The 25,533-nt window shown below is 39.4% G+C and overlaps 1 protein-coding gene across 3 annotated transcripts in view; it reads right to left on the bottom strand.

Annotated features, from left to right (window-relative positions):
- Positions 1 to 2,453: 2,453 nt before the first annotated feature.
- The window catches only part of P4HA2 (prolyl 4-hydroxylase subunit alpha 2), a 47,408-nt gene continuing 24,328 nt past the window's right edge, over positions 2,454 to 25,533 (bottom strand). For 2 of the 3 annotated variants that reach the window (XM_054976287.1, XM_054976289.1), the window contains 11 exons: positions 24,381 to 24,518; positions 21,763 to 22,002; positions 19,082 to 19,281; positions 18,327 to 18,503; positions 15,220 to 15,290; positions 14,832 to 14,931; positions 10,677 to 10,730; positions 7,860 to 7,925; positions 6,037 to 6,105; positions 3,779 to 3,875; positions 2,454 to 2,940 (listed from right to left, as the gene is read on the bottom strand). In XM_054976287.1, the coding sequence (XP_054832262.1) occupies positions 2,870 to 2,940; positions 3,779 to 3,875; positions 6,037 to 6,105; positions 7,860 to 7,925; positions 10,677 to 10,730; positions 14,832 to 14,931; positions 15,220 to 15,290; positions 18,327 to 18,503; positions 19,082 to 19,281; positions 21,763 to 22,002; positions 24,381 to 24,518 (1,283 nt within the window). In that variant the 3' untranslated portion in view covers positions 2,454 to 2,869. Of the gene's footprint in view, positions 2,941 to 3,778; positions 3,876 to 6,036; positions 6,106 to 7,859; positions 7,926 to 7,986; positions 8,047 to 10,676; positions 10,731 to 14,831; positions 14,932 to 15,219; positions 15,291 to 18,326; positions 18,504 to 19,081; positions 19,282 to 21,762; positions 22,003 to 24,380; positions 24,519 to 25,533 lie in introns of all 3 variants that reach the window. The other variant, XM_054976288.1, reaches the window with a different exon arrangement.

Below are 25,533 nucleotides of genomic sequence, written 5' to 3'. Positions count from 1 at the left end.
TTTACACACCATCATGAAGAAAACAAAAATTTTCATCAGCTTTCAAACAGACATTTCAGACAGCATGGCACCTATATCTCAGTCAGCAGAGGCAGTGAATGCAACACCTAAGAGAATCTGGAGAATAGGCACTTAAGTTGCATACATTTTAGTTTCATTAAACTGGATTGAACTGTACTGTAATTTACATCTTAATCTCATGAGAGGGATGTCAAAGACAGTTGTAAAGAAAGCACATTCTTTATGCAATAGCATATTTTAAACACAGAAGCCAATTTTTTAGAAATTTGAAGAATTGGTCATATTCCAGTTCTAGATTTCCTTTAAAAGACAGATCAGTTACCCTACCATTCCTCCAAGGAGCACAAGGTAGAATACATAGTTCTTCCACCCAATATAGATTATGCTGAGGGATATCAACTAACCCACCATCACCCAAGAAGCTTCAGTAAGGATACGAATTCTGGCCTATTCTGTCCTAGCTTAGCTCTCTAATGACTGTCCTGCAATGGGTGGTTAAAACTAAATCTTTAATTAAATCTTCATTCTGTTCTGAGAAATCACCATGCTTATCAAAGAATGTCAGGATCTGCTGTGGGATAGGAAATAGATGGGAAGGGAAAGGAAGAGATTGCATAAGTAGAGACGGAAATTAGAAGTAACCAACTGTGCAGGAAAAGGCGAGACTAGCTTCATAATACTTACTACCTTAAAGAGTGTGTCGATGTGTATATGCGTCAAAGGTGATGCTCTTTGACATCTCTGATAAGCAAATGCCAAATGTTCATTTAATCATAACTAAAACATGGGTTACTAATGATGCTTTTCTTGTAACATTTGACCACAGCATGTCAGGATGTCTTGCAACTGCCTGCAAAAGAGGATACAGGCTATGTTCTGTAAACTAAAGAATCCCTCTGCTGTTAGAACTCTGAAGACTGGATTTGTTCCAAGCCTATTTCCATAGGCTGCTTGAGCCACCAAAGTGAGAACCCACACACACAGTAGATTTTTTACTTTTTAAGTGGCACCAAGTTACTGCACGTTCTTGTTTCAGTTGCATTCTACTTATCCAACGGAAATCATTCAGAAATAGGCTTTGCTTGACCTATTATTTGGGTCTTTTGGGTCTGAACCACCTTCAGAAACATTCCCTTTATCTTGCAAACTAAACTTTAGCTGTATTTATTGCTAAGGCTCAAACCTCTCCAGCGTAGTTGTGCCTCAGGATTATGCAACAAAACATTGTTTAAAACAGAAAAAGAGAAATCCCTGGATGAAGAGAAAGCTGGGACTCTCGACAAATTTATATGGTATGCTAGGGACCAATGGGGTCAGCACTGCATCCAGATCTGTTGAATTACCCCAATGGATCGAATTCATTGCTTGGTAGGACAATAGGGACTTTCAGTATTCAAGAATGAATACCATCGCCTTCACAATTTCGCCAAATGAAGGAATTCTAGCTTTGGAATTCTACTACTTATGAGCCTTGAATGAACTGCAGGTCCTTGTTTAACACATTGATAGTATAAATCTTTTTGGAAAACCAACAGTGCACATGGCTTGCTATAAAGGAAGTAAAAAACAATTCTGTATGTAATTTATGGCCATGCCATAAATAGGGTTGCTGCAGCTAGAACAGCAGCTTATATACTGGTGAGAGAGCCAAAGTTGTGCAGTTCTACTGATTAACTATTAAAATGTACTTATTACTGGAGAAGAGAGATGTGTAACTAGTTTCCATTGCTGTGGGTTTGTGTCTCTGCACTGGCATGGGTGCATTGTATGTCAGTGCTGGAAATCTATTCAAATTAGCCACAGGAAAGAAACAGATGCAATGCATGACAGTAGGTAGTATATCAGCTGTACTGTACGGTCCTAATCTTATCTCAACTGGTTTGACGGACTCAGTTCTGTGCATGTTCACTTTCAAGTAAGGTCTGCTGAGTTAAATGGCAGCTAGGTATGTGTAAGACTGGAGCCAGAGTATCCTTTCACCTAGTAAAAGTTTCCCATTCATATGAATCAAAATTTGAAAATCATGACACATTTCTTATTAAGAGGCACACAGGATTAGAGATCCAGGATTTCACCCACATGAGGCTCCCATTTTCTAAATGGTATATATACAATCCAACTTGATTTCTCTAGACCCATAGCAATGCAATAACCTGACTTCCTTCCTGGTCTGCAAAAAAGGGGGGAGCAGGCCCTCAGACTATACAAAAAGTAAGGTATGAGACCAAAGGAAAAATATAAACACGTACTGCAAGTGAAAAACAAAACTGTTCGATCCTTTCCCTTGCTTTTGTACTTCCTCTAGTCCTACATGACTTTAAGATTATGGGAATAATAAAATGGAAATGGGATTTCTCAGGGAATACAAGAATAACAAAGGGAATAACAAAGGCAGATTCTGCCATGAAAGAAATACACACCACAAAAGCAGCTTCTTTGAAATAATATTTATGTTTTTGTTAAAGATGGCACATTTTAGAAATTCAATAAAACTGTACATTTGAAAACTGAATCAATGAGAAATCTTTAACATCTAAAACACTGGATATTTAAAAGGCACAAGACCATAGTGCCCCAAAGGAACTGAATGGACAAAAGGATCATTTCTGTTGTTGTTACAAAAACTGAACAGGACAGGGAAACTGAAGAAGGCGACATGTGGGCAAAAACAGACTTGTAGCACCAAGTGTGAAAAGAGCACTTTTCTTTCACTGACAAACACTGACTTTTCTTTAAATAATTAGTGCCATCATTCTTTTATAGCAGAGTAGGAGTCATTTCTCAGAAATGAACTGGACTGTATATAAAGAAGTGGGCAGAAAGGAAAAAAATAATAAGTAGGTCAGTTTCAGTCAACTTCCGTTCTTCCACAAGGTCTTAAAAATTCATTTCCTCGTTCGTGAAACCACTTATTCGATACTGCGGCAAAGAAAAAAGAAAAAAAATGAGTGTAAAACTGGGCTCCATGTATTACTTTCATCTTGGTGGTTGTGGTACAAAACACAGCTGTGGCAATAGCAAAAGACAACTGGGAAGCATGCAAGCAATCTCCAATTTAATTTCCCTCCAAAGAGCACCAGCAAGAAGTGTCTGTAAAGATTTAGTGAGCAGCACATGCCTCCAAATTAGGTTTTAAATAGGCATCGATCTATACATTCAAAATTAAATGATCAATTTTCTCCATGGATGCCGTTATGTGCACAGGAAACAGCATAAAGTCTCAGTGGAGCGCCCCCTTCCTGTCTGACCCTTGGCTGCATAGTCATACAAGTACTGTGGTCTGGAGCACTGAGGAAGAGAGGTATAGTTGAATGTATCAGATATACATTCTGCTGCAAGAAATGCCAGAAAATTATACCCCAGACTGGCAGGGCTGGGGGGCAGGACACAGCTCTGTCAATCCCAATGTACACGGAAATTTCAAATGCATAAAAAGCACTACTTAAATGTGGATTTTCTCCTGGCCGTCCATATTCTGCTGTTGCTCTGGAAATCACAGCAGATCATATTTTTAAAATGGCTTACTCTGCTTGGACTTCAAAATCATAGAGACAAATCTAACAGTGAAAGAATCTTAATGTGACATCACACAAAGTTATCAAGGGATAAAATGAGGGATAAAATGGCTTACGGTCTGACTTAATTATTTCTATGTATATATCAGAATCCTAGACGATAAGCTACACATCATTTTATCCTTTGAAAGCTTAGAGAGCCTGCTGTTTTTACCATTATGATCAAAGGGAGGATTACTTACCCCATTTACACCCTACTAGCACTGGGCATGCTGCGTGCCTCGTTCGGTAATCACCCTCTCCACTTCTGAAAAGATTATACCAAAATACTGCAGTCCCCTGAAGATGAAAACAAGTCATTACTAATTTAAGTAAATTGGGTATCTGAGTGAGAGAGACCTACCTTCAAATAATAGCTGGCTACTTCAAACATTTTGCCACTGAAAGCCAGATTTAGGTCATGAATCCCCAAACATTGGGCTTAAACTGGATAACACAAAAATGCTATTTGTTTTAGGAATTTGCCAGTATCAAAAGTCCTGCTTCTTTTGGCAGCAACTTCTTTGAAAGTGTTTACCTGCTTATTTACATTGCTCCCTCTTTGTCTGAACTGATTTTTACCTCAGTGGAATTCTCAGGCAAGCAGATTTTCATATATGCTGTATGACTCCTGCTTGGCTAGAATTGTTCATTATCTAGGTATTGGTTTCAGTTGCTTCAGGGATGTCATGGCTATGTGGCATGACACTCATTATAAGATTCCTGATTGCCTGAAGCAAAAAGCATGTGACTAATCCAGAAAGGAGGGAGAGGGAAAATGGCAGCAGTGGTAGCTTGGGAAAGCTCTAACAACAAGCATGATTGAGAAAGGGCAACATCAAAGTGGGAGAATATTTGTTGCAACCATAGCATAAACTTCAGTGCATGTTATTGATGAGTAGTTATTACCTGGTAAGCACTGAGTCAAATCAATAATTTCAAACCAGTCTTAATCTGTTTGTGCTGTTTCATGAACGAAAATAGCAGTCATTTCAATGCTGAAAGGCACATCAAACAATTTGTCACTAGATTTATCAACATAAAGCAGGGACTCAGTGGATGACACACAGGCAGAGACAGCTACCACACCTCTTCTTATCCAGCTGCAGGATCACTGTCTATGGCATGCCAAGAAGCCCAAATCTCTATCCATCATATGGTCAGAATCTCTGTCAGGACCCAGCCTCTACTTCACAAATGCACAACTCCTAGCCTTTACACAAACTATTTATTTTCATACCCATTATGAAACTACAGGTAGTTGGAATGCTACCTGCTTTTTACTACCAGAGAAATCTAGAAAAAAATAACAAATACAACTATCCTCCCAAATGGATTCTTTTACGTGTTTGCAACATTTGAATGGTGAGCTGAATTAGAATTTCTAAGGGGGCTGCATGGGCTGCCTGATATCTCATTAGTTTTTGATCAATGCTTTCCCTGGACTGGTGCATTTATTGTTTTTGCAGATCCATTCTAATTTGAGCAAAAGCTTTGAAATTATGTATTTGCTTCCATGAAGAAGAAAATGTGAACAGACTTTTGGCTCACACCGCTTCCCTGCTTCTACCAAAAATGTCTCCAGTACTGGAGAGAGAGAGAACTGGTATTCTAGAATTAAATGTCGAGGAGGGGGTGGTGGTGATGGTTTGTAAATGGTCCTGTGGCACAGGTGGTGGGCAACCTTGCTCATACCTGCCACCACCTGTGCCACAGGACCATTTCCAGACTACTTTACCTCTCTACCTCCTCTCCCCGCCCCACCCCGTTCCAGTATTTAATCTTAGACTTAGAAGTTTAAAGGTTCCCATTAGCGTAGTACAAAAGAAGCATTCAGCCTCCAAAAATAAATTTAATTTTTTATTTTAAAAAACATATTACATTTGTTTCAAAATGCAGAACCCATAAATACACTGAACTACAGGCACAGAGGATCACCACCAAGGCAACCACTACCCAATGACAGTTGTACCGGCACAGCATTCCATGGAAGCTAGGCCAAGACAAGCAAACACCACTGCTGTTTACTGCTGGGAAAATGTGATTTCCAAACTCTAATGGCAGCAACTCAACCAAACAAGTTAAGAGATTTAAACTCCCTTAATAATTAAGAGCATAACCAAGCATTTATTATGTAATAAACAAGTGTGTAACGTCCCTGAATATGCCTACCTTTCAAACAGGAGCTGCTTTTGATAGAGAGACAGACTTCCTGAATACAGTTTAAGAGGACCTCATTATACTTGAACTAAGGGTGTTTGTCTTTAAATCAATTTAACTGCATATATAAGAACAGATATGATTACTAATGTTTAGATAAGGGCACCTATTAATCAAGCCTATGGACGCCCTACTTGCTTACTATGCCAAATAGCTGATTGAAGAATGCCAGAAAAGAGTAAAAATGGTGTTCAGCATAATTAAAATAGTAAAACACTAGTTATAGACAAACTCAACCTACCTTTTTGGGCCAAACTGCAGCCCCAAAATCTGGGAAAACTGTCGCACCTCCAGCTTCTACATCACTCATCTGGAAAAACAAAATATCCATAAAAGAAAACAGTTGATGATTCAACATCACAGCCCACAAGACTACAGACAGAGCCTTGTTTTACTCTACAGTTTAATTAGATTAACTACTGTTGATTTTTCAGGATTAAAATATAGGTGGAAATGTATACTTTTAGTAAAGATTCTCACACTATCCTGCATCTTTATTCATTCTTATTTACATAATTTTAAATGTTAAATAGCAATCACTAGTTTAGTATTTGTTATAAAATTAATATAGCACCAGTTCTCAACTGAAATGAAATCCTGTTACAGTACACATCAGACAGACATTTCCTTAGTAAACTGAAGGCATATCTAAGGACTGCCTTAACACATTTTAACTATATGCGTCTTTGAGTAAAGCAACTATCTAATAAACAAAACTGATACTACTATTTCTAAAAGTGCTAAAGACTATCGGATCAGTGAGCCACAAATTCCACTAACCACCCAAATCCTAAGCACAAAGTTGAATGTGTTAGACTGTAATCATTGGCACTTATTTCCTGGTAACACAATTAACAAAGAAGCCACAAAAGGGATGTAATTGTTACACTGGGATTTTAGATTTAGCCAGTTGCTTTTTAAACGCAAATCCCAAATTCTTGCTTAAATAAAGTCCAGTTAAAACTCTATGAGTGTGGTCCATAGCAATAAAAAGGTTGCCAAAAAAGAAGTTAAGTCCTAACTTGGCTATTGTATAAACCTATGAAAAAATCACAAAAATTCAAGCCTATACAAATGTATTTATTAGTAGTTTCCATTAACTTCAGACATTATCTCAAACATTATTTGGCTGTAGATCATTTGTCAACCTATATGCATATTCCATTTGCAATATGAAGTCGGTAGCCAAAAATGACTAGCTGATGCTAAGCTTCTGCACTAACTGATTTGGCTGAGATGAACAAACAGGTTTGGCAATTCAGATTCCACTACCCTGCCCAAGACATTGCCAGGTTTTCATGCAGTGGCCATTCCGACATACGTGCATGCACACACAGAGAAGACAAAATGGAAATGAAAATATGGTAATAGTGCTGATGTCAGGACAACCTGTAAAGGTCAGAATCCAGCAATACCTATTCCCAGTACCAAAATCTCAGAATCTCATCCATGCCTAATTGATGTTAATGTATACTACACAAACGTACATTATCCTTAGACAACTCACTAAACATGCTGTGTTGATAAAGCATTATTAAGTTACATTAGTTAATATGCAAAGGGATTAATCAAATCAACAGCAATCTAAAAAATGTTCTATTGGTAAATTTACTACAGTTCACTCATTTGGTGAGAGGCATTTAAAAGCAAAAATGAAGAAGTTTCCTGAGAGACTCACAGCATCAGATGCTATCAGGTGCCATCTGATAAAGATGGTACCTGGTACACATACTGCAACCTGCACCAATAACTATGTTGAAATAACTTTCTCAATCAACTATCAACAAAAAAATTCTACTTTGGAAATGATATTTATCCCTCTAGTACTTAATTTTTAGCTCATCCCAAAGCTACTACAATTTTAACAGTTAACACTCTAGTATAGGTTGCATTCTTTCCCCTCACAGTTATTGCAATTGCATCTGATGTTGAGACAACCAGAAAATCCCCGCATTCAGAATCTGCCACCATCAGTAAACCCCAACAATCTGTGCAATTGGTTATAGTTATGCTGCTGTTGGACAAAAGGTCTTACTCAGCACAGCTAGGGCTGGTCATACTTACATAGTTTAAAAAAGTGGCCACTCGATTTCCCGTCCCTAAACGTTTGAAAGCATCAGGTTCATCTTTCTATAAAAAGAAAGTAAACTGCAAACTTCAAGCACACAGACCATGACACAGAGGTACTTACATAGTTAAGAAACGTTGCTAGCCTATTTCCTTCCGTTTTGAGTGTGCTGTCAAAGGGCCGCTGAAACAAACAACAACTTTAACCCAACTTCCAAACTGGAACACGTTTCTAGAGCTGGAAAAAGAATATGCAGCCCAATTCTTATGTATGTATACTTGGAATCAAGTCCCAGTGAGTTCTATACAACTTACTGCCAAGGACTGCAGCCTATGTCTCAAGCTGAACAGTGTGAAACAGGATGTGTTGATGCAGTGTCAACATTTTCTGTAACTAAGAGAGGTTTATCTAAATACATGCAACATGCACCCTGAGGTGCCACTTAAAGAATATATATAAACAACTGATAGCAGAATGGTAATCCTGCAATGTACAGGCAACTACTATAAATCTTTATGGGTAATTCATCAAGCTGCATTTCTTGCTTATATCACAAGTGACTGAACAGCTGTCATTGCTGTATTTGAAGAAACTAGCTTTGGGATGAAACTGAAGCTTAAGAGGTTTCCCATCCTGAAAAAATGTTATTCTTTGATGAGTTATAACAGAAATAATTATTGTTGCTGAGGACAATTTTGACTTTCTAGATTAATGAGAATTTGTCATACAGAAATGCCATAACCGTCCTTCATTATTCTGTCAGGCCACACAAGAGCTCAGCTGGAGAATTTTAACAATCTTCCCTCGCAAAGTATTACAATGAATGCTAATGCAAAAAAAGATAACGAGGAAAGAGAAAGAAGGCCCCTCTCAGAGGGAAAATGTGAGAGAAAAATAATTTAATATATGAATGTTTATATATAAAAATCTCAGAACTTTTTGGAAGGCAGCGTTACAAGGTTTTAAGAGATAAGGAGTGGGGAAGACAGCAACCAGGTTACTAAAACTAAAAGGGAGAACCGTAAGAACACTATTGTGTGTAGAGAGACAAAGGGGCAACACGGGGGGCAAGGGGGCTTAAGACATGGATAGCTGAGATGCAGAGGGACTTTTAGGGTGGGGAAAAGTGAAAAATACAGAAACAGAAGAAAAACTGAGAGAATTGAAATGAGGAGTGGAGCCCCCTGCAACAATGCAAGCAAGAGAAGTGCTATGGGGTGCATACAGTGAAAAAGAGAAGGTTGTTGCAAAATGGGGCTGCAGAGAAATAAATAGGGAGCACAAGGGATCTGGGGGGGTGCCGGGAGGAGGCAGAGAACACTACAGAATACAGAGACGAATTATGGAAAGGTTAGAAACACCTCCAGAGAAACAAGGAGCACTGCAGACAGAGAAGACAGAATTCCCTGTAGGGTGCAGAGAGAAAAGTGGGTTAACAGAGGACAAGCTAAAAATACTAAGTTTAAACTGAAACCAAATGCTTTTGTTAATATAGTGATGTGGCCCTCTTGTGTTTGTAAAAATATAAAATAGGCTAAAAAGGGATTCAAGTAAAATAACTTAATTGCCCCAAAAGCAATTCAAACAAACAAATAGCTGCAGAACTGCTATGGGATCTTTAATTACTGAAAGACAAATTTACAGTGATTCAAGTTTCAATCTGTGCAGCATACAGAGCCTAGAGGACCCATCCAAATCTATAATAAATCCAACAGTTGACTTCCCTTAACCTTGGCCGTTAACTACCAGCTAAATTCCAAGTGCAACTCTTCCCAAGTCCACAAGGGAGGAACCCGCAGTTTGTTTTTAAATTCTGACTTTGTTGTGTTATTTTGCCTGAGTGGAAAAGCTTTAAATGCATGAGGATATGTTTCAAAATACAACTACCTAGCTTGGATGTCTCTCTCCTCCACATTCTCCATATAAAGGAAGGTATGATGTTGCTCCACCCAGGAACACAGGAAAAGGAGAGGTAAACAGTATTGTCTGAACAAGGCCAGCACACAACGAAAATTAAGAATGCTACTTGCAGCTACAACGAAAATTAAGAATAGTGGTGCTAATATTCAAGTTAGTTTAGAAATATTGAATGGCCAGAATGAGGATTTGGTTCAACTGATTTTTTAAAAATATACTAGCTAAGATTTCAGGTCTCTTTGAGTGAGCTACCATGATCATAAAACCAAACAAATGGTGTCCGAACAGAACAGAAATAAATGCAAAAACTGAAATTGAAATAAATATTCATCTTTAGCCTGCCAAAACAAGTAAAGCCACAAATTACAGTGCTACATTCAGAATTTCCCTGCATTTGCCCCACTACATCTGATATTGCTTGTACAGGCTGGGAAACCTTTGAGTACCATGATGTCATAACACTTGGGAAGACACGGGAGAAGAGATAGGTCAATTGCAGCCACACTGTCCTAGTAAACATAGAAGAATTGCATATTCTCATAGAAACAACATACCCATTGCCACTGGTATTTCTTTACAGTGATATTTTGTCACACTCAATAGTTCAAGCATTCCAAATAATTGGAAGAATGACAAAGTAAGGTAAGTACTTTAAAAAGAACCTCTGAGGAGCCATGCAATATTACAGCTACTGCTAATAAGTCTGGTTTTTTAAAGTACATATATTCAGTGCCACCTAGAATGAACGGCACTAAGTTTCAGTGGCAACTTCCTAAACCAAACCTGCCATTGGCATAATGCTGATATTTGACCATAACTCATTAATCCATAACCTATTAATATTGTCGCCATTCACCTACAGAAATAAAAAAAAAGTTTGACATTGAGGCTCTTACCCTTGAAAAGTCAAAGTGTGGCTCATATTGTCCTCCCATGCCATAATTAGCAACCTAAGATGTTGAGAAAACGAGAACGTTTTGAATAAACTATACAGAAGTAGAAGATTTGATCTTCAGATCAAAAGGAAACAACACATTTTTGTTTTAGATGGATTTCAACAGCAGCGATACTAAAAGACATCACTTCCACCTGTCAGCATACCAGCAGTTCTCAAGTATGCACTGTGCCCCAGATGTTCACCACTTCATCTCTCAGACCTCTTCTACACTGCCAGGTGTTAGCAACTTCCTTAATAATCAGTGTTCATATTCATTGAACTGAAATGAACCCATCAGATTGAAAAACAGTATGGAATCTGCTTAGTGTTCAATCTCTCTTTAATTTTAGCTAAGAGCCCTAATTAAAAGAAATTTGAAAGATGCAGCAAGACAGTAAAATTCTATACAGGATTCTAAGGAACTATTTTCAAGGTCAGTTCACATGTATGTGAAACTCTCCCTCTCAGACCCTCCCTCTCACAGAAAGGGCAGTTTATCAATATGGATCTGTAACTGGTTGACAGTTTGTACCTAAAGAGTGCTTGTTAATGGTTCCTCATCCTCTTGGGGAAAAGTGACAAGTGGAGTGCCTCAGGGATTGGTCCTGGGAGCTGTTTTGTTTAATATTTTTATAAATGTTTTGGATGAAGGAATAGAGGGAATTCTTATTACATTTGTAGATGATAACTAAATTGGGAGGGGTAGCAAATACTGTAGAAGACGAAGTCAGGATACAGGATGATCCTAACAGGCTGGAAAACTAGGCTATAACAAATAAAATGAATTTCAACAGAAATAAATGTAAAGTTCTGTATTTAGGTAGTAGAAATCAAATGCATAATTATAGGATGGGGGAGAGTTGTCTTGGCAGTAGTGCAAATGTGCAAAAAGAATCTAAAGGTCTTAGTAGATCATAAGCTGAACATGAGTCAGCAGTGTGATATGATAGCTAAAAAGGCAAATGTGATTTGGGGCTGTATCAACAAAAATATAGTGTCCAGATCATGTGAAGTGATGGGATTGCTCTAATCTGCTCTGGTTAGACTTCACCTAGAGTATTGTGTTCAGTTTTGGGCACCACAATTTAAGAAGGATATAGACAATGTTGCCAAGCAGGCCCCCTCCCCTGCTTTAAGGCCTGCCATGAACTGTGTTAAAGTTTCCTGCGTTGCTGCTTTACTGCTACACAAAGATTGCTTTACACGTGTGTGTGTTAATACACGTGTCAGTTTCCTGCCTGCGTGTCAATTACTTTACTGCTGCAATAAACTGTGTAGTTTACTGACTCCATGTTTGGATAACTGCACAAAGGACTCTCTGACAAAGAGCCAGTTTGGTGTAGTGGTTAAGAGCACGGGACTCTAATCTGGAGAGCTGGGTTTGATTCCCCACTCCTCCACAAAGCCAGCTGGGTGACCTTGGGCGAGTCACAGTTCTCTTGAGCTCTCTTAGCCCCACCCACCTCACAGGGTGATTGTTGTGGGGTAATAATAACACTTTGTAAACTGCTCTGAGTGGGCATTAAGTTGTCCTGAAGGGCGGTATATAAATCAAATGTTATTAATGTTATTATTTCTGGGCAGCCCTGCCCTGACCTGTATCTGAACTTCCCAGTGTGTGTTTGGACTTTCTTACAAGTGTGCCCCGTGCCTGCACTGCCATCTGCCACGGACCGTGCCTGTTCCCTGCTTTGGACTGTGTTTTAAGTGTCGTTCCCCCTGCCTCCATGGAAGCCTGCCTCATATGGGCCCAAGCCGCTACTAGCAGCCGGGCGCCTGCCGGGGAAACCTCCAGCGAGCCTGGCTAGGCGCTCCCTGGTCAGTTCCCGCCTGGAGCCTCCCGCGGGCCGGTCCCTGAGCTTGCCCTCGCTACCGGGCAGCCTGCAAACCAGCCCCAGCTATGCCCAGCCGGCATCCATGTTCTCAGGCAGCCAGAAGACCCTGGGAAGAAGACTGCTTTGGGAAGCCATTTCGGCGAAGCGGACACACCACGTCCGCAGCGAGAGCCCCTCGCCCCGCTCTGCATATCTTAGGAGCCGCCCCGGAGAAGAACTAAGTGCCGACCATCCCAAGCACTTAGAGAATGCATCTCAAAGAAACCTCCGCATTCCAGAGCTGATGACATCAGGACAAGCCCTGTCCGCTGGAACATCCTTTCAGCCCACTTGGATTTCCCCCTCCCTCTTTTGTCCCCTCTTCCTGAGGTGTCACTTATCACAATCAGATTACTAAAGTGGCCCATCCAAGCCATTCAGTAGCCCATTAGACCCTTTGTTTTAATCTGTGAGAACCACCAAGTACAGCACCAGCCCCAGGGTACGTTTTGGGGTATTTAAGCCGGCCTCTCAGACCGCATGGTGCGCGTGCCATCCTATCCAGACTTCCTTGCTGTCCGTCTGTGGTTCCAGTGCTGGCATTGGACCACTACCCTCGCTGCTGTGTCTCTGCTTCGCTCCAGGATAAGTGAGTATTCCCCCTATCATCGTTGGGAACCAGCTAATGCGAACGTCTCTGTATTTCCTACTCTGTATTTCCTAGATCTTGTGTGTTCCTTGTATGATTGTGCAAGTTAGGCTTACGCCACACTGAATACACGTGTTTGGAACCTATTTGTTGTCTGCCTCTTTTTCACTAGAGTGTCTGGGATCGGGACCTCCGTATACATAGGTTATGATCCGCGCTTAATTTTAAGTTACAGACTGCTATAGCTAATTCCCCATTATAATAAAGAGCAGTTCTGGTAACAACAAGCTGTAACATGTCCAGAAGAGGGCAACGAAGTTGGTGAGGGGTCTGGAGAACAAGTCCTATGAGGAAAGGTTGAAGGAGCTGGAGAGGAGACGACTGAGAGGTGATATGATAACCATCTTTAAGTACTTGAAGGGCTGTCATATAAAGGATGGTACAGAGTTGTTTTCTGTTGCCCAGAAGGTCAGACCAGAGCAAATGGGTTGAAACTGAATCAAAACAGTTTTCAGCTAGGAAGAACTTCCTGTCAATTAGAGCGGTCCCTCTAATTAGCTTCCTCGGGAGGTGGTGGGTTCTCCTTCTTTGCAAGTTTTTAAGCAGAGGCTAGATGGCCACCTGACAGCAATGCTGATTCTGTGAACCTAGGCAGATCATGAGAGGGAGAGCAGGAAGGGTTATATCAGTGCTTAGGATTCATGGCACTTTCTTAACACGCCCAGCGTAATACTGATCACCACTTTGGGGTCAGGAAGCAATTTTCTCCATACCAGTTTGGCCAGGGATCCTGGAGGTCTTTTGCCATCTTTTGGGCACAGAGCAGGGGTCACTGGGGGTGTGGGAGGAGGCAGCAGTGAATTTTCTGCATTGTGCAGGGGGTTGGACTAGATGACCCTGGAGATCCCTTCCAACTCCATGATTCTATGATCCTATGACAATTATGAGGAGATTCCCCTTTCAGCAGGTGCCAGAATTGTAGCAATTGGTAGGCAGGTGTAAAATGTTTGTCAACCAACACAGAAAGGCTTTCAGCCACTGCAACTACTGCATGAAGCTCTGCCACATGGAAAGTGCTTCTGACAGCTTGTGCATACTTTTTAGGTAGCATTCAAATATTACTATAATCTTCTGTTGGACCATGACCAGCACGTTTGCAATGATCATATGCTTTTTTCTCCTTTTAATTCCAGTTCAGAATCCCAGTTTGAAAGGAGGGAATGAACTTCCATTTGCTCAGGCACCTGCTTTCAGCTGCCACAATCCTACTGAAGACTTCTCAAATCACGAAGCTTTCCATTTGTGCTCCATGTGCAAGGGAAATGGGCAAGCACAGCAAAAAAAGCCATATTCGTGCCATCATACAGTTTTATTGCAATATCTGAATGCATTCTTAGGGCTTCCCAAATAAGTTATTTATCCACAGATTCCCTTGACATCCTCCTTATATTTTAAAATTGATGATCTCATGGTCAACAAGCTTCCCAAAATTCTGCTACACAAACTGAATCATGTAACGGTTTTCCATACCAAGCATTTGAGTTTCCTATACCATGTTTTCCACTCAGGAAACCAGGAACAGACTCAACAGGATGGGAAATAGATATGGAATTACCCATATCTTACCACTGGTAATGTACTTCGTACTAACCTGCAATAATTCAGCTGTTTTCACTGTTAACCCTGTGATTTGTTCCATTCTATTATTCACCTTGGCAACAACAGGATCATCATCTTCCTCCAGCCATGAACTGGCAGAAAAGAAAATTTTTACCCAGGTATAAGAAAACTGTCTCCAATAATCTGTTCAAAAGTTTCTTTATACTATTCCTGAATCCTTTTGCTGATTTGGGGGGGGGGGGAGTTCCTGTGAGTTTTAAATGTTCATAATTGCTCAGTTTTGAATGTTGCTTATTTCAAGCAAAATATTTGTACTGCAAAATATAAAAATAGACTTTACAAAGGAAGTTTTTCACTTGAGATTTAGAAAGACTTTTGGAAATTACACATGAAACGATCTTTATTCCTAAATGTCTTACCTTTTAGATACCCTGTAGCTGGCTACAGTTAGTACGCCAGTTTTGGGGTCACGTACTGTAGCTCTTGCAAGCTGTAGAAAAGAAATATCAAGATTTATTAACTGAGGCATTACTGAAGATACATTAAAAAAGCAAGATTTGACACCCTGACCTCCATTTTCAAACATACATATGTATGATGTCATGGAGTAGCTAGAAATTTATTCTGTACACAGAGAAAAGGGGTACTCCATGTTAGCGACAAACATATATACATCTAGGTTCCATCAAAAAGTCTATATAAATCATATCACCTAAGAACCAGATTCTAAAACCAAAACAGTTCCTTGAATTGTCAGCTGTCTTGAAATCTTGGGAACTCATCTTGCTTTGGTCAACGTAACACGAACTATGAAAACTGCAGTCAAGGCTTCTGAAACAGCTGCACAACTGACTGTAAGTGTTGGGTGGATTTTTACTGTTCACATTTGTTGCACTTTATCTCAGTTTCTTATCTAGTATACATGCCTTCCCTGTGAAATTGCTGCAAGCATGAATTAATCATGTCAATTTCAGTATCTGCACTGCCACATCCCTACAGTCATATTATCAGTTTCGGATTTGCGGAGGTTCCTTGAAAAATTTCTCCCCGGGTAGTCAAATGACATACAAGTAGAAAAGCTTAAAAGAGCTGCAAGATCTGTATAGCTTGATATTGGTGAGAAAGATTAATTATCCTAGGAAACCAGGAAATCTAACCGAGGGCCAAGCTAAAAAGTGACGAATGACACTTGAACGGCAAGTGGATTGAGTGGAGCGCAAGTGAACAGGGAGAAATACACTTGCAGTTCAAGTGTCATTCGTCACTTGTAGCTTTGCCCCAAGTCACTAACCCAGAGGAACAATGGAGGGAATGGTAGCATGAGACTTGCTAGCATTCCAGTTTATGGGACAGAGTTTGCTGACCAGAGAATTCCCAGATACACATGTAAATGAGAAAAGAAATCCAGCTAATCATTCTTTCCTTATTTTTTCCTTTGATGTCTTGATACTGTTTTTTCTGCCTATTCTCTCTTCTGTCTCTTAATCCTCTTTATTAATTTGCTTGTCTAGTCATGTAGTTTTTGGCACGTTGAGGGTCCAGAATTCTGTCTTATCCACTATTCTCTCGCAGGCGCTTACTATACAAATCACAGCTGGAAAATCACTGTGGAAAACTTTCATTATACAATGAAATATTGCTTGCAGTGATGTAATTTAGCATTCCAAGCTTATGCCTGCATTTGTCTTAACCTCACCATATGGTTCAATTTCCTTGGGTTTCAGTTGCCCTAAATGAAGAAGAAATTAAAATGCACTGGCATATGAACTGGTATTATTTTTGATTGAATGTTATTGCTACAACAGCCCCAGCCTACATACTAGAACATGTTAGAAAAGTGATAAGAGAAGATTGCACATGGTGGCTGGAAAATAAAATTCCTTCCCAATCCAATCATTTAATTTCTTGTCAGACAAACCACATATTTTATAGAGCTGATGCAATTAAAGTTCATCCAGTAAAATTTATTCCATTATGATTCTTCTTCTTAGCTTCTCATACGTTAGTAAAACAGTGCCTTGCAAACAAAAGTTCCCTTAAATTTAGTATTTCTCTACCTAGGACTATATCACCATTGTTTCAAAGTATAAGTTTTTGTTCAACCTAGGCAAGTTCACTTGGAATAATTCTTTTTCTTGCTTCAACTCGGAAGGAACTGTGCTCCAAATACAGGTTTATTATATTTAAGACCTGTTGAACGCTTTTCAATGCTCCTTTGTCTCTAAAAAGGCATCCCTTAGCAAACTCAAACATGCCTTCATTTAGAAACTACATGACTTCATACCAGGTTACAATACTACCTTTATTGAGTAGGTGTGATAATTTACCCCCCCCCACACACACACAACTGCACACAAGCAAAGTACTTATTTTGAATAACATGAACTGAAAGTGTGTTGCTGCTGCTTTCTATATATTGTCCAAAGCAGTTTTAAAACTAAGCACAGTTTTTTTTAAAGTATGAAGTAATTGTAAAGCATCGGAAAAACATTTAATTTTATAGGGGTGAAAGCTATGAGGCAAACACAAAAACTTTAGCCAAGAAACTGACTGATGAACAAAGAGCTATGACTTCAGAAATATCCTGAATAAAATTCATGTTCTTCAGAAGGTTTTTCCATTCCCAACCTTTTTTTCACAATTCAATGCAGAATTCTACTGAACCTGAAGCACCGTATTTCTTTGTATGCAAGCTCCATGAACACTGCAGTCCATGCCATTACATTTTCAGTATGAGATAACAAAGTTAAAGGATGTCACTCAGGTACAGTACAGGGCAGCTGATATAAGGCCAAAGAGGCTCATCAGATGTTTGGATGCATCTGAACACAGGTTCCACTCCAAAAAAAAAGGAACAGCCTTTAAAAACTGTATGCAACTGAGCTCAGTAAGAAAAATAAACTAACTCTGTGGCTGGATTAAAGTTATAGGAAAAGAAAAAGGTCAAAATGAAAACGTTCATTATAAAGTAAGTAGTTCAATAAAAATTATTTTAGTTTCCTGCCAGGATGTGCAAATTATAACGAATAAAATATTAAAGTATTCACCATTGGTCTGACAACTGACATTACTTTATGTAGTCAGAGTCGGAAATTTGAGCAAAACAGGTCTAGCAGTGATGCAGTCTGCTACTATGTATGTTTATTTAGAAGTCAGTGCTCCTGTACTCACTCTGACTTATTCTAAAGTAAGTGTATATAGGATGGTAGCTGAAACCACAATTCCTCCTCACAGATGGTAGCACTTGGGCTGATACTGAACTTGTGGTGTGGATCCAAAAATTAGATGTGTTTTGTATCTGTGCTCACTACCACCCATAAGCCTTTTTAAAACACTATGATGCAACTAGTCCCAACTTAAAAGTTTTTGGATGGAATTTCCTTAAGTATATTGTTGCAATCAGAACTAGCTTGGTTGGTTCTCGCATACCCAAGCAGAAAATTCATTATTTTCATAAATTAACATGTCATGCTAACCAAATGAAACTTTAACACAGCATCTTGTCATTGGAGAATTGAATACTTACTTTTGGCTTTGCCAGCTCCTTAATCTTCTCTATTTCTTCATCTGATAAGACATCATAGTATCTGACAATGTGTGGACTATCCCATTCATCTTCTTCTTTAAAAGGTGCTATAAGCAAGTTGGGATTTTTGTTTCCATTGTGATACCTACAAAACAGCCTTTTCTGTCTTCGAGGAGTCTGAGAACAAATCCAGATAAACAGGCTACAGTTTTAAAATGTTGAATACAAAACCTAAGAAGTCTTCTAAACTTAAATGCAAAAACAGGAGGCATACCTTTTCTTTGGGTGGCACCTCACCTACAGAATAGCCCACTATGAGGTATGAAAATGTCTTCTCTGGCTCTCATAAACTGTTCTGTTCCAACAAGCATTTGCTGGCTAAGCAGCAAGTTTTTTTTTTAAATTGTGCCTCTACATTTTAAGCAGTTGGCTAAAGTTTTTTTTATTTTTAAGCAATGGTTATTGTTTAGTGAGCTAGTGCTGTTTCAATAAATCTGTTTACTTTTGTGACAGTTTTTGAGCATGTGTTAAGATATTTGTTGAATGCTATTTCAAGTACAATTAGAAGCATGGCACATGTTTTTAGAAACAATTTTGGCAGACAGAAAGAAGGTTTTGCTGAATAGAACGTGCTGGGGGAAAAGATTTAGCTATGTGTAGACTTTTCTATAACCCATAATAAGTATTAAATAGTTCCAGTAATGCAGTATTGCCTCTATGAACATATTTTGACCATCTTTTTCTCTCTCCCTCACCATTTTCACACCTTCTCCTCTGCACAGGGCCTCATAGATCTCACGTTCTGGAAGGTAGTCCTGTGGCCTTTCATAGATTCCACCCTGTGTGGTTGCTTCTATTGCATTTGAGGTCTCATTTAACATCTGATCATCTTTTTCTCTTTGCAGCAGTATCTCAAAGTACCGCATGTTACTGCCTGCTCTTTCATGACTGGGATCTTGGTTGGAAAGAAAGATAAAAGGAAGACATCTGGTTATATTATCCATGGAATCTCATCAGAGAAAGTCTCCAAGCTTACAACATTACCCCAGTTACTTTGCACAAGTACAAGTTACTTCCATGCTTCTCAAACAACACTTTTAAAAACAGAAAAACTAAGCCCATTAAAGTAAATTAAAATAAGTATTTGAGGAGAGGCTAAAGAAATGAGAGAAAGATTTCAGTCAGCTTGAAACGGTATATAAACAATAGGCTTAGACTGGAGTAACTCTGTTCAGGATTTCACTGTTAATCTTCCATCTTTGCTCTGGAGAAAGCATTAGCTTTTTCTCCATAAGAAACAATGGAGAGTAGATGGGCCAAATTTATTCAGATGCCCGTAAGATTCTCTAGTCCTTGAATGCAGAGGAGTTAGCCGTGTTAGTCTGTAGTAGCAAAATCAAAAAGAGTCCAGTAGCACCTTTCAGACTAACCAACTTTATTGTAGCATAAGCTTTCAAGAATCACAGTTCTCTTCGTCAGATGCATCTTTGTCAAATGCATCTGACGAAGAGAACTGTGATTCTCGAAAGCTTATGCTACAATAAAGTTGGTTAGTCTTAAAGGTGCTACTGGACTCTTTTTGATTTTAGTCCTTGAAAAATCTTTTTGAAATTTGTAGAGAGTCTTTAATGGACAGGCAGGACTATTTTGATGTAGCTATTCTGATTGATATAGCAATTCTAATGTAGTCTATTTGAAAAACAGACCCTTTGTGCCCCACCCCCATGCTCCCCCATAGGGAATAATAGCTGAATACTAAGCTGGTATTTTCAAACCCAGATATTGGGAATACCAATATCTATAGGATTCACAGTACCTGAATCTTAGAAATACTGAGGGGTTTTTTTAGTGCATACTCTTAATTTCAACTAAGCATAGGAATAAGCAAAGTTTTAGTCTTTCTGAAATAATGTGATTTGTCAACCTCACACATCATAGAAGAAAATGAGAAGATGGTTAAGAACATTCTAAAGATCTAGATGCTTCAGAACTGGGCTTATGAAAAAGTCTACCAGACCTTATCAACTGTACTGCAAAATTTACACTGCCAAGTAGTTTCCCACAATACAAACTGAACCATTTTTAGTCATTAGGGTTGACACTGATTCTTGACCCAAATGGAAAGAATTATTGTTCCACATGGGATGAAATGAATTCAATGTAACATGAACTGTTTTGATTGATTCAAGAATTTAGAAAAAGTACCTTGAATTACTCAGTGTAATGAAAGGAGTACCAACTAATTTAGTTAAGATTATATGAAAGTTCAGCAGAAGAATCCTACTGTAGGAGAAAAAATTAATTGCATAACATATGTGCATAACATTATCTTATAGACATGACTGGCCCATGCTTCTTTTCCCACCCAATGATAATCAGAGTGCAACAAACTTCTATGGTATGAGGCAGGGAGGGTGGCTGCGGATATGAGAAGCTCACACGGATGCATCTATCCATTATATTTTACTAATTACAGGATGGCACATATAGTTTCATCCTCCTCTATTGTACCCCCTCCCCCAAACAACACTGCGAGTTACCTGAAACAGTGCATGTTTGTACTGGCAGGGCTCTGTTGTCAATTGCACGACCTACCCAAAGGGTCACGTTATTCACGTATTTTCAAATGAATAGCTGACTTGATCTGTAGTAGACAAGCAAGATTTGGGTCCAGTAGCACCCTAAAGTCCAACTAGACTTCCAGGGTATGAGCTTTCAAGAATCAGAGCTCCCTTCATTTCATATGTGTATCAGATGTATTAGACCCCAGCACAATGAAGCTGCTCTTGTGCACATATAGATCAGGTTTTAATATTTTTTTTGTACAGATTGACTTTTTTGGCTCAGACCTCTGTATAGTTACTGAAGCTCTACTTACTGCATCAAGGCTTTGCATTAGACATTATGACATTTTTTTTTTTTAATTAGCAAGCATGTAAGCCATTGACTCCAAACTAAGGGCACAATCACTTGTATAGTGGACAGGTCCAACAGCAGGGGATTCTGATATTGGTCAAGTACCGGGAGTACAGGATGTTGTTAGGAGGGATGAGAGGCCTGTGTGTTCCTCTCACGGAGCCATCGAGCCCTCTCTTTCCATAAGCCTTGTAAGTCATGTGTTCGGAACACACGATAACTTGCATTAGGCCATGAAGGAGGACTGGATAGAGATATGGGAGGCACACACAGACTTCACATACTCTCTAGCATCTGACTGCATCCCTTGCATATGTGCCTGTATTTGGGCACAGGTGAGAGAGGAACATATAAAAGGGCTCTACTGAGCTCTATCAGAATCCTCAGTGGTGCTGCAAATGGATCATACTCTAAATGTTTATTGCACTATACAAGGCTGAACGTTGTGCTTGCTCAGCCTCTCTGTAAAAACAGCTGCATCTTGAGATGAGGCAAACTTTCCAAATCACAAGCTTCTTACCAAGGGAAACCAGACGCCTGGTGAGCTCCATAGCCCGGAGTATATCACCAAGCTGAAATACGGCATAGCTGAGGTAATCCAGAATCTCTACTTTAGTGGCAGTGGCCTCTTCGGCATCATCGTGCTGTTTCAAAGCTTGCTGCATCCACAGCACTGTGTGGTAATAATCTCCATCATTATAAGCTGTTTTCCCCATGCCAAAGCAGTCATCCACTGTGAGGAAGGATCTGTACTTTGTTCCTAAATTTAGAAATGTAAATAAAAGCATGCATTAAAATCTAACACTGCTGCTTTGAAACAATATGTGACTGGGCTTCCCAATTCTGTTCATTTCATTCCCTTTCTTTTCAACTGAAAGATGCTCAGTGTAGAAATACTGGTTCCCAAAACAGGGGACAGAAGAAGGAAGGAATGGATGTATGAACACAAGAGGGACCATTGAAGTATGCAGGAAAATTGTAGAGTTTTAAAATTATTCTGTTTCCCCACTCGACACTCTGAAAAATGGATAAAAGTAAGAGTTTTACATGCTCACTGCCCTCATGCTGTCTCAAAACACTAGCAGCAGTGTGCGGGCACAAGTTTTCAGCTGACACAACCGGTAATTCTGGTGAAGGAAAGCAAGCAGCCTAAAAGAGAGAATGAGGTCATAGAATGTATTTCATCTGGTATGTGTTTTCCAAGGCCCACCCCACATCCTTTCAACTGCCAGGTATAATACCTTTCACAAATGTCTTTCATGAGACTTTAAAAAAATACATTCCCACTGCCATTCAGAAACAAAGAAATGAGAACTATATGGGAAAGGAAGTTATTTTTCAGAAGTATTTGCTTTATTTGGTATGTGTGTGAATGCATAAAGCAAAGAGTTAAAACAGAAGTGATGATCCTCTCCTATAACAATGCTTATACCATCAGTCTGAGTCGCAGAGCAGAAAAGAAATCCAGACAAAATGAAAAATCTCCACGTCTCATTAACACAAACCATAGTTTGCTATATCATCAGAACAAATGAGAGCTTGTGCTGGCTTTCCAAACAGGATTGCAAGCCAGCTTCAAGCCGCAGTTGTAATCTTGATTTGGAGGGCTAAACAGGAAATAATCAAATATGAGAACACACACAAAGAGGAGGGAGAGAGAGAGCAATTGGTGAGCTGGAGTGCACAAACACAGGGCTCAGTTACGACATACCAATATATCACTGGCTGCTGTTACATGTTAATCATTCTACTGACAATCATCTACTGAGCTTCATGGCATAGCACGAATCAAGGTCCCTCCTCAAAAGCAGGTTTTTTAATTCCAAAAGTGAGAGAGAGCCTCTCTGCCTGACTAAACATAGTATCTGCTCGTTCAAGCAGCATGCTCTAGTCCAGTTGTATTCAGTCTGTAGCTCATACAAAGCTGCATTCACAATTACCCTCAACTTACAGAACCATCTCTCTGTAAGAGAGACCTGTACCTCAGAGAGGCTCACAGCTTACTCATTTCTCCACTGGTGACTGTGTCAAGGTAGGAACTACCAAGCACAAACCCCATTAGGCAAGAGCCTTGCCCACTTTCCTGAAATGTGACACAGGTCGTGCCACACTGGGAAATGGGGCTCAGAAGTGTCACCTGTGTCTCCCAAGCCACTGGATATCATTGCTCTAGTTGACGTGTGGTAAGGAAGTAGGGACCAAGGCTTCAAGACCACTTCCTATCTCCACATCCACTATCCTTGTACACAGAAGTTCTGGATGTCTAATTTGAACAAATCTTTCTTAACCTAAAACACCTCAAAAGATTGTAGGTGTTTAATGAGCTTCTGAGATAAAAGGCAGGATACAAATGTGATAAATACTCCCTACTTCAAGGCTCAGTATCTTTTGCTTTGAAGAATTAATAGGTCATCATGGTCACAACTGTGAGATAGTAAAGTTACATGGATGTTAACCTCCAAACATTGTAATTAGCATGTATAGACTGTGAGACTAGAATTTAAATTTAAACGATTTAAAGTAAAACACGTTTACACTCAGCACAAAGTCTGCATCTGAGTTATTAATCTTGCTTCAAAAACTTGTGATAAACACATGCAAGTCTCAGTTATAACTCAAGTGTTAACAGCTTGCCAAATTCTTGTCCTGCCTGAAATGCTATGAGGTGACCTTAAATTGCACTCCAGACCAGCAATGTTGAGTTAGCACGCCAGCTCAAAGGCACTGTTAAAATAACTTTTAACAGCACCTTAGCATGAGCATTAACAGTGCATGAGTAAGTAGAATACACTTTAAATGTTTCAAACAAAGATGCACAAATATATCAAAACAAACTCTACAACAAGAGCATTATACATTTCCAGGCTTGCTTCTGCGGCTTCACAATGAAGCTATAACTACGACTGAATAAGCTTTACTGAAATCTGGTGCAGATTAAAAAGTTTTCATTGCTAACCACAGCTCTGAGAATGCAAAAGGAAACTGGTACGATACCATCAGAAATATGCCTAGATTTAAAGGAAGCAGATTGTAGAAAGCAACTTTAAAGTTTTGTGGCTCGCCCAACTGTTATTGGTATTAATGGGGAAACTAAAACAGAAGCAAAATACTTTGGAAGGCCAATCAAGTAATCATCACCTGGAAATTCTCCTTTTGAAATCGTTTCTGGGTCCAGCTTGTATGTGTCTTGCAAGCGCATTAATGCCTTGGCAGCTCCCATCTCATCTTCATCATTTGGGAAGAACTGACGCTGAATTGTGAGATTTGTAATAAAGCCTTTATATGAACAAGATCGGAAACAGTTAACATGGGGTCTCAGATGCTTATAATCGATATCAGACCATTCTACAATTGGGAACATGTGCTTTGCTTCACACTACATCCACTGTTGGATTCAAAAAGTTGAAATTTAAACTTAAACAATGTTCTCATCAGGCACTCTAAATTATAAAAACAGATTGTTCTTTGGCATTTGGCTGGAAGATAAAATAGATAACAAAACACACCAGCCTTTTGGCTAAGATTAACTGCAGCCATCTAAACTGTGTACCAGGAGGCAAGTAAATTTAGGCAAGGGAAAGAAATATTTTCAAATACCACATGGTGGGTTCATAAACAGGAAGTAGATAATCTGAAGAGCTCTCAAGCAAGATCAATTCTGTAAACACCATACTTTCCCACCATGTTTAACTGACAGCATGATGGCCACAGAATTCACAGGCATAATTTCAGGAAAAAAGGGAAAGATAATGAAAATTAAGATTAGTATTGTAAAACACAAACACAAAAAACAAGGGTGTTTCCAACAATAGTAAGACACATGCCAGGAGACAGATCAGGTACTCTGCAAACACAGGTGGTATGGAGCCAGTCAGAGTGCACACTTTGTGACAGAATCTAATTCCAGTTACAGGACAGGCAACCAAAGTCGAGAACAAAAGTTTATCTTCTTTCCATACCTGGAAAGAGGGAAAGTGGCAGGTGGGAATAGAATGTCACCTGATCAGGAAAAGGAGTAGGGAGAGTCAAAGTTGTGAGGATATTGCAGGAAAAAGGTAAGAAAGAGAAGACATGGAAGTGGTGTATTTTGGGGCAAGTCTTAATCCGATCTGGGAAGTGCAATTCTGGGACAGCGTAACTCTGGAAAGTACTTCCAACAGCCTTAACTACACCAGTAGGACAATCCACCCAATATGTATAGAATGCAAATGTAAGTATAATTCATTCTTTGGCAGAGTACAGATGCAGTAGAATTCTTTTGCAGTCCTACTCCTTTCGCTAGCTCCTTAGC

This window comes from Eublepharis macularius, chromosome 4 (assembly GCF_028583425.1).
Source record: "Eublepharis macularius isolate TG4126 chromosome 4, MPM_Emac_v1.0, whole genome shotgun sequence".
NCBI lineage: Eukaryota > Metazoa > Chordata > Lepidosauria > Squamata > Eublepharidae > Eublepharis > Eublepharis macularius.
The sequence above is the reverse complement of the archived record's forward strand: the minus strand, read 5'-3'. Positions and strand labels throughout refer to the sequence as shown.